This window comes from Eucyclogobius newberryi, unplaced genomic scaffold (assembly GCF_026437365.1).
Source record: "Eucyclogobius newberryi isolate DKJ021-1_F unplaced genomic scaffold, fEucNew1.0.hap1 SCAF_9, whole genome shotgun sequence".
Lineage (NCBI taxonomy): Eukaryota > Metazoa > Chordata > Actinopteri > Gobiiformes > Gobiidae > Eucyclogobius > Eucyclogobius newberryi.
In genome coordinates, this window is record NW_027316532.1 from 34,204,901 (window position 1) to 34,223,125 (window position 18,225).

The 18,225-nt window shown below is 41.9% G+C and overlaps 1 protein-coding gene across 9 annotated transcripts in view; it reads left to right on the forward strand.

The window, feature by feature from the left end:
- Positions 1-18,225, forward strand: part of celf5a (cugbp, Elav-like family member 5a) — a 208,017-nt gene that overhangs the window by 87,190 nt on the left and 102,602 nt on the right. For all 9 annotated transcript variants that reach the window (XM_072438136.1, XM_072438139.1, XM_072438138.1 and 6 more), the window contains exon 3: positions 9,201-9,249. In XM_072438136.1, coding sequence (XP_072294237.1) covers positions 9,201-9,249 — 49 coding nt within the window. The remainder of the gene's footprint in view (positions 1-9,200; positions 9,250-18,225) is intronic.

The following is an 18,225-nucleotide window of genomic DNA, read 5'->3' on the forward strand; positions in this document are numbered from 1 at the left end:
AGAAAAGTGCAAGTGCTGGTGAATTGCTAATAGGCAATCATAGTGTTGAGGACAAAGATGCCTACCGGAGGTCTAGGGACCATTAAAGAAACGTCAACTCGGCATAGGTATGCCAAGAATTATGAGTCAGTGGGCAGACAAGACTTCTTGGCTGCTATTGGTCAAGGCAGCAGGCCGTAATCTGTCACAATCCTGGAGTTGCTGTGACAGCAGTGGGAGCATTCGAGGCTCAACACATGGGGTAACAAAACATGCAGCTAGCAGGCATGTGCGAGATGTGTGTAAGCAGTTGAGCTTTTTGGCATCATTATCACTGCAAGCAATGTTGTCTTTGTTGCGCCACTAATAAGCACCGCAACACAGTTAAAATGTGAATGATAACTACAATGGTCAGACAGCACACAATCTTTTAAAACAGCTGCTGCTCCCAGATATAAAACATGTCTCGGAGCATAAGATGGTCTCTCAGTTTTAAAGTCTGTGTCAGTAGTTCTGTCATGGCACTTCCACAGTGCATGCTGGGAAAGGCCAGTGGTGGTCCTCTGAAGCCAGCAGGTTGGTCTGTCATCATGATGTTATCTGTGGAGGGACAGTTTCTTCAGCTTAAAGCACATCAAACGCCATGTGCAGAAGGACAGAGGAGTTAGTGTGTGTGAAGGGCTGAGGCCACCACAGACTTAAGCCTCCAGTGTGCTGTGCAGATAAGATTCATTAGATAGGTGGGCAAATGCGCCAGAGAGACACACACAGGAAGCGGAGAGCAAGAGCCTGCTGCTGCTCAAGCATTTGTTGACACGTATTTACAATGAGTCTCCCACTGCTTCACGCATTACAGTAACAGGCCATGTCAATAGCACTCTGGGTTTGAAAGGCAGCTAGCCAAAGACGGCTGGCAGTGATGGCCTTTTTCTGATAAGCAAAGTATGCCTCTGAAGACAGGGAGAGAAGGGATCGAAGATTTGTTGCCTTGTTTAAGTACAGTAAACAGAATTACTTACCCTGTTGCAATAATCATGCATGACTTCCAGTTTCTTTTTCACTATTCCTAAAAGAAAAGTATTATTTGCTGCAATTGAAAACTGATCTGCACATCTTTAAGCACTGTAGCAATAGAAAGATACCAGTTAAAGTAAATCTTTATTAGACAATTCTAAACTGGAAACATCATGTAAGAGTAGGTGCCGTGTCAATTCTCATGTGCTCCCTTATTAATAAATTTTACTTGCGGCAAATTATACTTTCCATCATCTGCCAGCACAGATGATGGTGCAGTTCTACACGGCCATCATTGAGTCTATCCTCACCTCCTCCATCACCGTATGGTACGCTGAAGCCACAGCCAGGGACAAACAGAGACTACAGCGCATTGTGCGCTCTGCTGAGAAGGTGATCGGCTGCAGACTTCCACCTCTGCAGGACCTGTACATCTCCAGGGCTCTGGGACGAGCAGGTCGGCTCACAGCCGACCCTTTTCACCCTGGACATGGACTATTTGAGCCACTCCCCTCAGGCAGGAGGCCACTCCCCTCTGGCAGGAGACTACGGTCCATCCGGACAAGAATCTCCCACCACAAGCACAGTTTCTTTCCTCCTGCCGTTGGACTCATGAACACTTCTAAACACTGTCACTTTAACTACAATTTAATCTATCACTTTCTGCACTGTTAACTTTTTACACTACATCTGTACATTTTGTGTACATTGTCAGCCTATTTTACTTCTTGTCCTATAGTAAATTTCAATCTTTTTTCTTTAATTCAAGCCTTTTTTGATTTTGTTCATGTTGTTTTATTATTGCTCATTGTTGTATGTTGCACCGAATCACCAAAACTAATTCCTATGTTTGTGAATTTTGTTCATTGGCAATGGCAATAAACCTATTCTGATTCTGATTGATTCAAATGTAACAAAGATAACTTCTGGATCAAGTCTGTCAGTAACCAATAAAGGCTCATTGTCTGTCAGCTGAGTCATGCAGTGCCACAAATGAGTTGGTTTTGATGTGTGACATTCACCTTCATAAAATCTTGATGAGAGCTGAGGTCTATCTGCATAATCTGGGCTGTAGCAGTTAGCCAGGCAACTGGGCACTTCGGCTGCGAACGCTACCACAGACGGCAAGATGGCTGAAACTGAAACTGGACTTATGTGAAGCCGTTAGTAGAAAGGAGGGGAAAACAGAGAACTTGGACCGCACCAGGCAGCAGAAGGGCTAATGGTGTTAATCAGAGATGTGGTGGTGCTAGAGAAAATGCTGCAACAGATTGTGCTCATGAATGCTAAATGTTTTACAAGAAGTATTTATTGAAACAGATGGGAATCGAGCCACATGGGTCATTATTCTGCACTATTTGTCTGCTAGTCCTAAGCCTAGATAAATCTAGAGGGTTGTATTAGTACTGTTATATAGCACACATTTGTGAATGTGTATGTTATGTTCTGGTACCCTGGACAAACTAAAACAATGTAATAAATACATTTTGTAATGCGAAGTATAGTACAGCCAAAAGAGGCCTCAAGTCTAACCCTAACTCTCACTCTTCCTGCCTGACCCAGCCTTAAAGGAGACTTTTAAAGAAAAAGCTTGGTATAATTTTTTTTCCTTCTCATTTACCTGCTCGAAGTTGTATATAGAGTGATTCATGCATGTTTTCACTGAATTCCCCACATCCCCACTGCTTATTTTGTTCGCGTTGGGTTTTCATAATCGCTGATACACGTAGTGTTTAGCAGCGCCACCATTTTGGCTCAAATCAAAAAATCTGGTGTTTGCTACAGTGAGCTCTAGCTACCCATAGTTACACCTTACGGATCAGGTCCGGCAGCGTGGTACGGCAGCGTGCTCCGACAGCGTGCTCCGGCAGCGTGGTCCGGCAGCGCTCTGGCAGCGTGCTCCGGCAGCGCAGCTGACATTTATTATGACGTGAAGGGGCAGCGGGAATCAGCACAGCCGTTTTTGACCGTAAGTCAGTGATCAGGTTTGTAGATCAAAATTGCAATTTAAAATGTCCAAAATAATATTTTGATTCACGGGTGTCAAAGATTGAACAGCAGAAAAAACATACATAAAGAAGTAAAAGGTTGATTTTGCTATAAGAAAATGTGATATTGACGATTTTGTTTATTGGATCTTTGCAGAGACAAGAGTAAATACACGAAATACACTTTTCTTCCAGGAGATGATGCTCGTGTTGTTTTTTAAATCCAAATTGTCTGTACACAAGAACAAATGTAGCTGAGGTCTGCAGGTAACTGTCAGTGCAAGTCAGCATCTCAAGCTCTAAATCCTGTTGGTTCTGATAGGAATCCCTGGGCTCATAGTCACTTCCATCTCCTGACTGATGCTTCTTATCAGGTCCACCACAGTGCTGCCGCCAGCACATTTCTACATATGGCTATCCAAAGGCTCCAGTGCACACCTCTCCCACATTCATCCCAACTTGTGTGGGTGGCTACTGAGTTCACTTCAATATATACATTGAATTTAACTTGCTGCAAGACATTAATTTATTGTAATAGATGCTGTTGAAATAAGAGCAAGAAAGAACCAAAGACTAACTTTACATTTAATTAGATCTAAGATGTAGCGGTAGGCCTGTTATAATATTGGACACACCAAGGACAACTATAAGGAGAAACAATGGTCAACTCATGCAGCCTTCAGCCTTCACACGTAGTGTATTATACATAGTATATTTAGCCTTTGTTCATATTTATGTTGCAACATTTTGGTAGGTACAATATATCCAGGTAGGACAATATGTGCTCTAGTTGCTTGCAATGCTGTTAAACCTGATGTACCTCTCTAACAATGTTATGAAATGTTTTATTGTTAATAGACTATTATAGCAATTGCAGTGAAGGACTTCATAACTGTAAATTATTACAGTATTGCTATCTGGCTCCCCCTGTCCCTCTCCTACTGGACCGTGGCGCTCTGCTTCCTGCTGCAAACCATGCAGTACAGATTTATTAGCTAAAGCTGGGGCTCCCGGACAGTCACCACTCAGCACTCCCTCAGATCAATAATTGGAAATATTAATTATATCAGCGGAGGCAGAGCAGTCATAGGGGGGCTGTTTATACTCCTGTTATAGAGCAGTGCAGCAGTAAGCTCTGATGGCCCACTAATACTTATTAATGATCCCAGCACAAACATTACTCTATATTAAACCTGAGTGAGAGCCACAAGACACTACACATATGCTATGGCTATTAGACCTATTTTATTGCACAAACTAGTTGTTGTGGGAATTTTCCGAATTGCAAGGCTGGCTTCAGCAAAAAACTTAACACTTTAATGTGATTTAATAAGTCTAACTTCATGTGTTATTTCATAATAGGTTACAGTATAGGCTATGGGGGATGGGCAATAATGAAAAAAATGTATACCTCAATTTTTTTTGCACCATCGATTGATAGTGATACAATATTTTAACAATGCATAAGAAATGTGCTAAAATGTGTCTGTAAATGTTAAGGTTCAAGTATTGCACAAAATGTGAATGGACCAAATGATCCACAAAAGTGCAGAAATGTCACTTAATACAAATGTTTGGAAGATTACACTAGACATTGTTGTTCATTGTGTCAATAATCAGCTATTTTACTGTAATAGATTGATTGATATACAAAATACAAAAAATGTAAATCAAAACTTGCTGTGGTACCTTTTCCAAACTGTAAAGGAGGAAGTTGGTATTTAAAACTCTCTCTCTCTCAAATTCTTTGGCACAATGCCAGTGTTCACATGCATGCTTTTTTGGGCACATACAGCTGGTTGAGGCAGAGAAAGGAGGCCACCCTTGAACAGCCAATCAGCTCTCATCCCAAAGCATCATATAGCAACGTACACCACTAGATAAAATGTATTTTCATTAGATGCAAACATTGTGCAGCGGTTTGATTTTTACAGTACACTCATTTACAAGAGTAATGTTTGGTAAATAATGCATCTTACATATTGGACAAGTTAAAACTAGGGGTAATTTATTGTTCTCTATACATCTAGTGAAAGTCTGATTGATAATGAGATTTTCCCAGGAGTGTTGCTGCCTGCAGTAACTGGAGTCTCCCCCACCCTGCTGAGTCCCACTGAACCCCACTAGTCCTGAACTCATTACTGCAGTAGATAGTGCCAGCAGCACACTCCAACTCCTCCACTACTAACAGGCCAAGCCCTCACTACACTTCTCCAGCTTGCTGCCAGTAATTTGATATCAGACAGTGTTATGTGTGTTGTGGGGGTGCCCCCGGACTGTGTTCCTTTCATATCCACAAGTCATTTCAATGAACAGCATAATCCATACTCTTGGAGATGCACAGTAACAGCCCAAGAGTCGGCAACATCACAATAATGGACATAATAAATTCTAATTTAGTTTATAAATGGATATAATATATCATTTTACAATTTGCATTGTTGTTGCTGAACGCAGATGTATTTAAAATATCATCAGTTTAACTGTTAATGCATTCCTTTCCATTGTTTCCTCTTATTGAAAACATTACAATTAAATGCATTGTGGGGAATGTACTTTCCTGAAGTCTGCACCGCTCCACACGTGCAGAGAGAAGCCTGTGATGAAGTGCAGATCAAAGCACTCTAAGAATTGGGACACCCTGCACACTTCAGCGGCTCGTTGTGAACACGCATTTAAAGTGCGCAAGTCAGAATCAGAATCAGTTTATTGCCATTGTCAGTGAACACAATTCACAGGCTAGGAACTTGCTTTGGTGATTCGGTGCAACAAACAACAATGAACAATAATAAAAGCAAGATATATCAAATAAGGCATGCATTCAAACACTTTAAAAAAAAATAGTATTATAATCAAATACTATGTACACAAAATGTACAGTTAAAGTGCAGTATTGGGGCAGAGCCTACTTGATCTGCTGCTCATGTCCAACCAGGAAGTAAAATAAATGTCACCAAAATGTCAAAAAAGATGGAAACAGGGAAAAGTACTTTACAAATATTTAATATTATCATGTTCACTGCGTTTAAGTGAAATTTTTTGTCTTACCTGTCATATGCACTTTCTTTACAACAGTAGTGTGCGGTCAATACAATCAACGCCAAGTGATTGGCCAATAAAACACAACTATATATAAATTAAACTATATATAAAATGTAGCAAAATATGTCAAAATAAGCCTGTTACAGGCAGTCATTAACAACATATAATGCTAATTTGTGTAATGAACCCATCCATCCATTTAGCTCCCTGCCAAGGAATGCGAGTATATCTCAGTAGAATAAGCGTTCGCCCCTATATATATATATAATAATAATAATAATAATAATAACTTTTATTTATATAGCGCTTTTCAGTGACCCAAAGACGCTGAACATAATAAAAAAGGGGGGGGTATTTACAGACAGGGGGGACAACACGTACAGAACACATTAATATACAGATAAAATGAACAAGACAGAAGAAGTAGAGAGAGCGTGCCCATACATAAAAGTCACAGCACGCCGCTGCTTTACAATATAATATGGAAAAACATCAGGGATTTGTTTATCAATTTGTCTGTTTTCCTCTGGATGCGTTTCCTTGCCCTTTTTATTAAAGCCAACTTGGGACCTGCACAAAGCATACTCTAGCTTGTGCCCTGCTGTGGCTCGAAGCTTTTTGATTGACATTGTTTATTTGCTGCCGTATTGCTGGGTTCCGTCTCTGAAATGAAGAGTATACAAGTAATGCCACTCAACAGAAAGCCAATCTTATCGGAGAGTGGCAGGCAGCTCTTTTGGTTTCCTTTACTGTACCCCTGTCTTATAAGGCTTCCCATCTTATCAAAGTCTTTCCTTCTGGATGTCTGTCCTACCAGAGTCCAATTACCTATAACCATACTTTTAACGTGGGGAAAGAAAAACAACAACATTGCAGTCAGGTGGTTGCTGCTGTGAGCCTCTGAGCTGTGAGTTAATGAATGGTCTCCTTGACAACGACAGCACACACAAATTTGTCTTAAAGTAAAAATATGCACTGGAATGGCACTGTTTTCCTAATGTGTGTTCAAGAAGGGAAATGGTCTAAACTGAGAGCCATCAGCAGTGACTGTTCACAGACCATAATGCATTGCTCTTGGGCAAATAAACACACCATTAAGCTGGCATGTTGGAGGCTGAACAGTAACTAGCTTTAGAGAGTTGCCTCCCACACACAGGCACCCTGCAGTGACGGCTGAGATCATAGCGTTATGGAGAAGAAGAAGCATCAGCCGATGGATTTAGCCCTCTCAGTCATGCATTTGAACAGAAATCAACTGGCAGGACGGCGTCTCTTGTCCATTTGCCATGTCAAAAGCGAACTCAGAAATCACTGTTCTTTCCTCTAACAGGGCGCCGGGCTAAACTGTGAGTTTGTCTAATGTTTTCGTCATCTCGTCGAGGTGTTTCCGACTCGAAGAACACATGAGCGCTTCTGTCGCACTTGATTCTGTAATCTATCCGTACATGCCAGGGAGCAGTGAGCCCTGTGGCTTGGCATTAGCATAGGTTCTTCTTTGCTCGTGTAGAGCAAAAGTAGTTGTAGAAGGGCGGGATGATCACAGGGAACCAAGAAACAAAAGCTTAACCTTCACAAATGCAACATCCTCCTTAGTTTTTACAAAGACTTTGAGTATAGTTATATTTATGACTCTTAAATTTATGGAATCATCATTGTGTGCGAAGGTTACCAAGTGCCTCAAGGTGAATGTGGATACATTTAGCACTTAATGAATCGGGCACAAGTGTCTTCCCCATATATCAGCATGTTATTAAGACATTTTAAAATCCCATTATGGTGTTTCTCCTTGAACATGTCATGCTTTTATTGGACTGTCCCATCTTTAAATATGACCTTTGCAAAAATTGTCCCCAAGACTGAATCAAACGAATACAGGAAAGCAAGCAAATATGCATACTATATATCTAATGAAGAGCAGCATCAATGCACTGTTTTTAGCGATTGAGTGGGTGTCTGTTTCCAACACAGCAGAGATGTGCATATGACAATATAGCCACAAATAGGTTACAGAAAAGGGCTGGGAGGCTGGTTTGGTCTTCCTGCAATTATGTATATGTAGACATTTTGTTCAATAGGCATGTTTGATAAAGAGAGGCAATAATTACTCAACTTTAAACAAATTAAGGCTTTATCTCCAAAGTTTTTCCATCACACACAACTGGGTGTATTTCACAAAGACTCGCGCGGCATGAACAACAGTAATAAAAAAAGCAGGAGGTAAAATTGGAGGAAGGTGGAGAGCGTGACACAAAGACTGCGATGACAGAGGCATCTAATCCAGGCAATGCCATTCTTATCAGGGTCCAGTGGATTAGAGTGAGCCTCCTAACCAGAGAATCCTTCCCAGCCAGACACTCTGCTCTGCCCAAGGGCCCGGATCAATAGGCCCACATTGATCTCACCCCTCCCGTGGCTGGATTCACTTTTATTAGGACTGCCAGGCCACTTGCTCACTCTTACACACACACGCACGCGCGCACACGCACGCGCGCGCACACACACACACACACACGCACACACACACACACGCACGCCACACACACACACACACACACACACGTAGCAGGGCAACCTTTCAGTGCGCCTGCCCTAACAAATAACAAACACGCATCTTATTTCACGTGGGATAGAGGAGGATGGACTGGAGTAGCCAAAATGGACAATAACAAGGGTATTATTACTTAAAAAATATTAGATATGTACCAATTTGGCTTTTTTAGGCCAGATAGCAGTAGCAGGTCAGATAGCAGAAGTAGATATTCCTTTTATTAAACCTTATGAAAACTAATACAGTTGCTATTCAACTGCACAGTATATGACCAAACATGTAATAGATGAAACAAAATTGACTAGAGACTAAAGAAATGGCCAAAGTAAACTAGTAAAAAGTAAAATATATCAAGCCTCTTCTTAAATTTTGAAACTAAATAATGTTTGATCATTACATTACCTTAAAGTCAGATGTTTAATTTAACCCAACTCTGATGTGGGAATCTGGAGTGTGAAATGTGTCTGTATGTCATGTCAACTTTGCTCCAGGTTTTGTTTTTTCTTGGCTGCCTTTGATCAACATCGCAGGGTAGCTATTAGTATGAGAAGAAGGGTCTCGACACATGGGGTTAGTGGCACCATACAGCTTCAGCAATGCTAACTCTCTTTTGCTCTTTTCTGTTCCAGATGACTCGCCCCATCCAGGTGAAACCTGCCGACAGCGAGAGCCGTGGAGGTAGTTGTCTTCTTTTCACTTTTTGCTCATGTCTAAGTCTCAAATCTTAGACAATTTTTATTTTTCACAAATTGTTTGCATATGTCAAGATAGAGTTGTAGAAAAATACTATTATTTTGAATGCCACCTTGTGTGGTATGACTCTAGCTAAAATTTGACTTAGAACATGCTGTACATTCACCATTGGGCTCTCATCTCGTTGTGCCCTTGTACTGTCTATAATTGATTATGTCTGAACAAGCACCTGGGTTATTGAAAGCTATGGCTCGGTGATGGGCTGTCCTGCATGCCGCCTATTTCTCTTTTTTCTGTTCTCTGTGCCAAGTACATTATCATGTAGCTGTAAACAAGATAGTGATTAGTCTTGATACCAGGGCCGGAGTCTTACAAATGTCCTTTTACTGCCCACGCTGCTCACTGTGCGTGCATTAAAACATGTGAGTAAATGGTATAGAGGGGAGAAAAAATGGGAGCAGCAGCTCATTTGGCTTGCCAAACAATCAATAGGTTTTCAGGGTTCTTGCCAACATCCTCATTACTTGGCCTTAATTCTGTCGTCTTTGATCTCTGCTGTTTTTGGAGTCTTTCATTTACTGGCAGCCTATCTGCATATATGCAAATGGCATCAGGAGGGATCCTTCAAAACCACTGCCAGAGACAATGTTGTTTTTTAGAGTGCATCTTGTGTGTCACTTTGTATCAAAGCCAGGACTTTTTTTGTGTTAAAACATTACATCAACTATTTCCACAGTCTTCCATTAATGAATTGGGAATGAATAGATGGAGAGAAAGTGTGAGCAGGGTGCCAGCTACAGCTGTTGGGCAAAACTTCTGAAGCTCTACCTCAGAACCCCGTCTGCTCTGAGTGAATTAGATGGCTGACCAATTGGCAAACGCACCCCGCAACCTCAGGAAAAGAAACCCTTTTTTCTTCTTCTTCTTCTTCCATTGGTTTTCTTTGGGAGCACTGGAGAGCAAGAGGTGGCGAGACAAGCAAAAGGGGTCTTGTGCTGTCAAGATTGATGTCCCCCATAGCTCCATTGATTTTGCCATTGTGGTGCTGTGTGTCCACATTAACAATGACACTCAGCTGTCTCTTACTCGGTGGTGACTGGCCAGATTCAGAGCTCCCAGGATGCTTTGGTCAGTATGAGGTCCTCTTATTGAGCAGCCGAGGGGACCCTTCTGAGGAACGGATGACTGATAGAACCGACCTGAATGTTGCCCATCATTTTAAATGAACAGGTCGAAGTAGTGCCCCTGAGACTCCAGCCAACACAGTAGCTTTAGTGCACTTTAGTGCTACGTAGGTTTTACAGCAACCCTTTTATGTGTATTTATATATTTCATCTTTTTCATATTTGGATTTGTGTACAAGTTATTACAAGTTATTGCTAAATGTAGATGTATGTTAGTAAAAGATATGCATAGAATAATCATTTTGTCATGACACCTCCCTGGTTTCCATGAATTAAATGGATATTAATTATCATCAGGGCTCCTCCACGAGGGAGAGAGCAGATCTGCCCTGTTCTGAGGGGCCGATCGTCAGGGGCCACATCTTCTTCAGTGCGCACAAATGGCAAACAGTCACACTAATTAGTGCCTTAATCTCATTATGAGGGGACAGCGGAGACCACCTGCGCCAGGTTCATGTCCACCAGGGACGGACCTGTTGCACTGTCTGGACCTTTGCTCCAGAGTCTCAGCTGTAATAAGAGCACACAGACCGGGCCTGGACCAGGACGAGCCCCTCTAATCCACAGCCTCCTGAGCCCATACTGTACAGAGCACCACACCTCTCGGAGACAAATGAACGAGAATATTGTGTGAGTGAATCCATCCAAACACTCCATCAGCCCCTGCTGCTGCCTAACAAAGACACACTGTGAAATGAATATTAATGGCCAATCACCTACCTAATCTAGCAGAACAACAGCCGTTACACATTGAGCCACCGGCATCAGGAGCGTCTCCGTCAGCAGTGACGCAGGCCTCCTCAGAAGATCCTGTTTGGAGACATTTAAAAAGGTGCAGGCAAACGCCAGTAGGGACCTATCCCTCTCGTTTTCTCTTCACATATCTCTGATTTGAAATAGATTGATTTTCCATCACTCACGAGTCACCACTCTGAAGACTGGCACTGAGGGTTTGATGTCCTTACACAAGATAAATCAGCTTTAACCACTCCTTAAGCAGCCCTATCCTCCTTAGCTTAAAAAAATACCAGCTCCTCTCTTTTCTTTCATTTTTAAAGCAATGTCACATGTAGCATTCTGTTTTTCTGTTTAAATGTAGCACATTCTCTCTCTTCATGCTCTTTCTTAGCTTAGCCATTGTCGAGGTGTTGCTGAGAGGAGAGCAGGCTTGCTGTCAGCTGGGCTCTGCTGGTGATGCAGCCTGGCACAGTGAGAGCTACAGCCCACTGAGGAGGCTGGGATTAGAAACAGGCTCTGGCATTATGGAGGCAGGCCTGCCGCCCACACGTCCACGTCCACCCACACATAGAGGACAAACAGGCAAACATACATTCTTGCTGCCTGTGTCTCATGCAAACGTAAGAGAGCGCCCGGTGGGACGTGGATGTTCATGATAACAAGAACATGTGTGAGCTCACTCTACATGTCCTTACACAGTTCTCCAGGAGCTGGCCTTCAAGCAGCAGTAGAGCACTGTGTTTGTGTGTTTACTGCACCTGAAGGACAACGGTTTGCTCTGGTTCACTGAGATGTGACAGATCAGAGAGAGACTGGATGAATTGAGAGCGAAATCATTGAATGGAAATATGGGTGAAAGAAAATCTGAATAAATGCTCAACTAATGTTGGACACACGTTTTGATGATGAATTTATCTGGCGTAAAAAACAATATAGTGGTGCATGTTTTAAACCGTGGTGCTCTTCTTCTTTTCCTGCAAAAGAGACAAGCTGCCTATGTCAGTGCAACCCCATAATGAAGCAAGCAGGAAGGCCTCTAAGCTCCACTGATCCCCTTCAGAGAGGAGAAGGGGCATATTAGAGCTAGGAAGGACGGCTGCAGAGAGGAGAGAGGTGAAAGCAGTGAATTTGTTCGTAGAAAGTGTAAGTGGGAGAGAGAGAGCCGGTGCAAAACAAACTGGGAAAACATGGATGAACCAACTCAAGGGAGGGGGCAGCAGGGGCACGGCAAAAAGCTGAACAGTGTATCTTCTCTTTAGAGAGAAGAAAACTATAGATTACTGTCGCAATGTGCTTGGCTGAGCACAAATGGAGAGATCTTGAAATAGTAAGGGAGCATGTTCACAGGTTGCGGGGGGATCAGGGAGAGCTAATCCAACAGTAAGACTAGCCGCAGGTCGCACATTCAGAGCCCAAATCCCCTCTGGTGCACTTACACAAACAATACTCGTACACAGCGGTATAGAGTGCAGTCTGCTAACTCCAACAACCTGGGCTGGGATCTGGAGGTCACTGTGCCCGTAAGCTCCTAAACTTACCCTCACATCAGCGCACCACAGTTTATTTTGAAGCCCAGCGGATTGTGAAAGACAGACAGGTATGCAGGGAGACAAAACAGTCGAAGAGGAGTGAGATGATGAAATGGTTTCTATAGGGATGAGATGAGCTCCTGAGGGTCCAATTGTTGCTGAGACTGGAGGAGTTATGCAAAGTCAGTGGAAGAAGAACTATCACAACAGTTGAGGTAGTCTAGGTGCAGATCAATTAGCCTTATCTAACAAACCACTAATGATAATGCCTGAGCTGCTGATTGCAGTGAAGCGGTGGAGTGATGAGGCAAGGGTTTAGCTGTAATTGAAAGATACCAACAACAACAACAACAACAACTATGATCATAATAATAATGATAAATAATACAAATAAATTCCTTTCAGTGCATTATTCATTCACACACGTGGTGTTGGTAAGCTTCTATTGCTCTGGAGTGACTACCAGAAGCAAGGCTCCGACCACCACCAATCATTCACCACAAACCTCCTGTAGCACTTGGTTTTCCCAGCGTCTCCCATCCAAGTGCTAATCAGGCCTGGCCTTGCTTAGCTACTGGGATCCGACGAGATCAGGCAGGCATACTGTTGTAATACCCCGCTCGCTGCAATGCAATTGAAATTCCTTACTGAACATTTATATTTGGCTTCTTTTTCCACCTGAGTTGTCCACATAGCTGGAAGTGCAGATTGTTGACTCTTTTAAGTTTTCTTTTGAAATTACCCATGTAATAGGCAGTCTGCAAAGATTGGCTCGTTGATTTGGCAACTTCTCATATTCTATGCTTTGGATAAATACAAATACTACATTATATAATATATTGTATGTGTGTGTTATTATATATTATATATTATATATTACTATGTCAACATGTATTATTTCCCTAACAAAAGTTTTTTTAAAAAACACCAAAAAAAAACAGCCACAACCTTCTTTCTGCTTCATCCGCTGTTCGTCGCAAGGGTCTGGTATTGTGGGCGGATCAGTAAAGGTTACTGTTGAACACCGAAAGGAAAGGTCAGAAATCATGTTTAGTTTTTCCTGGGGCCGTGGAGGTAATTCCAGCTAGCAGATTGTGTAAGTTTGAGCAGGCATCCGCAGCAGGCCAGTGGTGGAGGAGGTGGTGGGGCAGCGAGATGTGCTCATCCAGAAGGAAGCCAGGCGGGGATGGGGACAAGGTTATCCAGTCAGCCACTGCCTCTCAGCCCCTCTGCTGTCACCCTTAATAACAGCCTCTCCCTTATCACTGCAACAATCACCTTGAGAAACAAACTTGTCTTCCACAGAGAGCCACAGAGACGGGGAAGAGACGGCTCCTGTGTGTCCGCTGGGCCGGCCGCTCTTGTTGCGTATCTGTAGGAAGGACTGACTGAGGATCAATTTAGTGCTCCATTCGTCTCACTTAATCATTTATTTGAATTTGCTTTGTGCTTCTGATGTTGTGGTTCTTTAGCTTTTATGCATTATGGCTTTGGTTGCATTATAAGAGCGCTTTTTGTACTGAAAGGTCCACTGCTCTGTTTTTTTTTTCTCTCCACAGAAGAGCAATTTTCCAACTGCGATTGACTGATCATTGTCCAGGGTTGACCTATAGTTGTTTAGGACGCTTGTACTTACAACAAAATAGGTTCTGCCACAAAAAATGCCTTATATGACAATAACGTTTTCTGGGTTAGTTTTAATGTATTCATTTAATACAGTTATTTATATGATATAATACAATTATTCTATATATTTCAGTCAACATTGTCAATATTTATTACCCAGCACTAAAATAGAAAAGCCATTATTCCAACAGCCAATTGAGCAGCTTTTACAATTCACAATAACAAATGCTATTAAATAATTAGGTGTTTCATACCCATGAAAAATACATACTTTCCGATCAATACACTATTACCCAATCTATAAATATATGACCCTTGATCATTTTTCTGCTTGATACCAGAGGTGAAAGGTGATAATAGCTGTGACCAGGCCTTAATGGTATGTGGGTGTGTAAACGCCTGTGTCTCTGTGGACCGGGCGCTCTGTGATTGCAGTAGAGCTGGAGGAGGCAAGCAGAGTGTTCTGATTGGTCGATGCGGTCTGTGCAGAGCCTCTGCCAAATCACCGCAATCACCCGTTTGCTCCTTCTTGCTACTTAATGACACCACTTCATAATGAGGCAGGCTCATCAGGCAGCCCCCACTCCACAGAGGTCAGAATTGCAGACCGTACTCCAGAAACAGAGCAGGTCTTCTGACAGATGCGGGATTCAAGATAGTGAGGAATATATACTACACATTACGTTTTTATATTTGGTTTCATTCAGGTCGTCATTCAGTTATCTGTGTTGTTAAAAATATGACATCACAGGATTCTTAAAGGTGCACTGTCTAACTTTTCTGTTGGAGGTGTGTCACCTGCTTGTCTCCATGGAGATGTTATTGCTTTGCATGGAACACTCCACAGTATGGTTTAACTTGTATATCGCAATGGAGAAAAGCAGGTGACACCACCAGGGTCAAGTCACGAGCGCTGTAAGAATACATGTTTTTCCAGTTTTTGTTGTTGTTGCAATAACTGTAATTGATAAAATCCTGTGAATGTGAAATTTTTTTGATAAGTTAAATGCCATACTGTGAACATTCCAGACAAAGCAATATCATTTCCATGGAGACAAGCAGGTAACGGACCCCCCATCAGATGTTACATAGTGTCTGGTTAAATATGCATGTCATGTGATTATAGATTAGCATCAGTATGCTTGTAATTATGTCACTAAAGTAGTGTAACTAAATACAAGAAAAAGAACAGAGGACAGAAATATATACATACTATACAATGAAAAGCTTTAAAGGTGACAAAGGTTTGGACAAAGAAAGGAGCTTTTATCACTCCAAGATACAGGCACAGAACGATTTTGATCAGAAGCACAGAAACTCAGACTATAACTTCTATTTTAACATGTTGCATGACTCACTTAAAAAAAATCTTTGGCTCAGATGTGTGTGGGAAAGTGTGAAAAACCACAAATAGAACAAATAAAATGTATTTATAGACACCTTAACAGCTCCAACTCTGTTTAGTGTGGCTTGACTTCAGTAGCCAAGGCAGTACGCTATTGCTATTTCCTCAATCACTTTATCTCAACATTAACTCTATTAGCCTCTTGTATCGCTCTTTGTCTCTCTCACTGTCAGTCTTTGCTGTTCAGTCAAATCTTCCCTGAACCATTTCTCTGAGAAGACACTGGCCTGTATCTAATTCAAGAACATCCTATTGTTATTCTATGTGTGGAAGGTTTACTTGGACTGACGAATAATGACACATTCATTAGTTTGACTAAAATAAATATTGTTGCATGCCATTTCAAAATAACTATATTTATTTTATGTATTTTTTCCACTTTGTTGCAAATACAAACACAGATAACCTGGTGCTACATATTATACCTCACTCTGTGTATTTTCTTCATTAATGATAGTTAGGAAAACCCGTGGATGCTCAAAATCCCAAAAGGCAACTTCCCCCCTTTTATTACTGTCGTTTCACTTGTGTACTTGTACTGCAGTGACAGCTCTGGAGACCAGGAATGGCAGGGCATAGCATGGCATGACATAGCTGTGATGCTCCATTAGGGAATGCCAGGGTTGCTTGAGTGGGCAGTGTAAAGGGGGCTTTTAAATGAGGCCCAGCCACGTCTCCCCTGCCTTTTCCGTGTCACCTCCTCAAACGACAAATAGGTCCGTGATCGCGCACGCACCGTGACACACAGTCTCATGATTACCCAGCAGCCCCGTCTCTCCATCCAGCCTCCCTCACCCATCTGCCAGTCAGACGAGTGCAGAGGTAATGGAGAGAGAAGCACAGTCATTCTCAGGTTGTAAAACCGCAGCAGTCACCAATGATTAGGCTAGCCTTTGCTACGCTGCATGAAGACGGAGCTTTTAATATTATTATTATTCATGTGTGTATTCCTGAATGAGCCCCATCATATTAAGCTGCACTTGTACTCAGCATTGATGTGGAGGACTCTGTGGCTCTGCCGATCTTCATGTTCTTTTCTGCCAATTTTTGCAAGATTTTTTAGGTATTGCATTGATAGTCGTAGCTATAAGGTCCTGTTTTGTTTGCCTTTGTTTGCCTTTAATCCATGTTACAGCCCTCTGTACTATTAATGGCTCTATATATCAGATAAACCAGTACATCCAGATGAGTATCATGTTAAATAATACAAAGGAGACCTGTCCTTCTGTGAGGAATAGAGAATGAGTCTTCAAATGACTGTACCTTTAGCAGAGAGAACTCTGACCTGACACTTGAGCCAATTTTGACTTCAAAGCACACTTTGATAGTGGAGGCGAGTTATTGAGGAGGATCTGAGGTGGTGAGCTGTCTTTGCATTGACTGATTGGCTTCTGTGGCTAATAGCTGAGGTGCAGCAGAGTGTGTACAAAGACAAACTGCAGAATACAACCTACACACATCTTTCCCTTTGTTATATGACGCACACTCCCAGCATCACCCCCACAGCAATAATCTTGTCACAAAAGCCACAAGATAGCACATCATTGCCTGAAATATAAATAAGCCCATTCGTTACCTATTGATTTTCCTACCATTAGGGAAGAGAATGGCGCGGCTGTTGTTGATGTGGAAGATATTGTTGGTCAATATTGTTTTGCTCTTAAAAGCCACAGGAGAAAGTCAAGAAAATCGACAGGGGACTAAAGTAAAAACCAAGGCCACTCCACAAGTTTAATATTAAGGAGATCTCCAGACTTGTTCTGGGACATCTGCCTGGCAATAATGTTATCAGGGAGCAAGGGAGGAGAACCACAGCAACACTACGCTTTAGGGTTAGGTATAAAGCCCACAACAGCTGCCCTACTGGAGTGCCATACGCCTAATATGGCCAACTGGATCCAAGCTGGTCACTTAATGTCAAAATCAAAACACACTATTGCATATATGCATAATACAATTGACATAATATTCTCTGTTTAATGTTTTACAAAACATTATATTGCAAACTGTTTGTAAGCCTACAATCTGAAATTGTAGGCCAATGAAATTTCCCCATGTGGGACAATAAAGGAATTATCTTATCTTATCTTATCTTATCTTAGAATGTTAATGGTAGTGCGCAGAAAGCCATTCATTACAAGCATATGTTAAAGCAGAAGCATTATGTGAAGGTATCCAATGCTGTAGGACAACAATGGTCTGAATTTGAATTGTTTCTGGGTCAAGGAAGGACTGAGGTTGAAGAGTGCAAAGTCCACTTGTTTGTCATGGTCCCTCCTACTTGTCAACCTTTGTCCTGGTATGCTCCTAATTCTTCAGATATGTCTCAATTTTTTTTAGCTATTTTTGGATTCTGTACAGCAACCTGAAGTTTCTGAAAATTCTGTAGACTAAAACTGGATGGATCATGTTTTGGAAACGGAGTAACACACTGGAGAATTTGACCCTGTGATTTTATTTTTATTTTCTAAAAGATTTA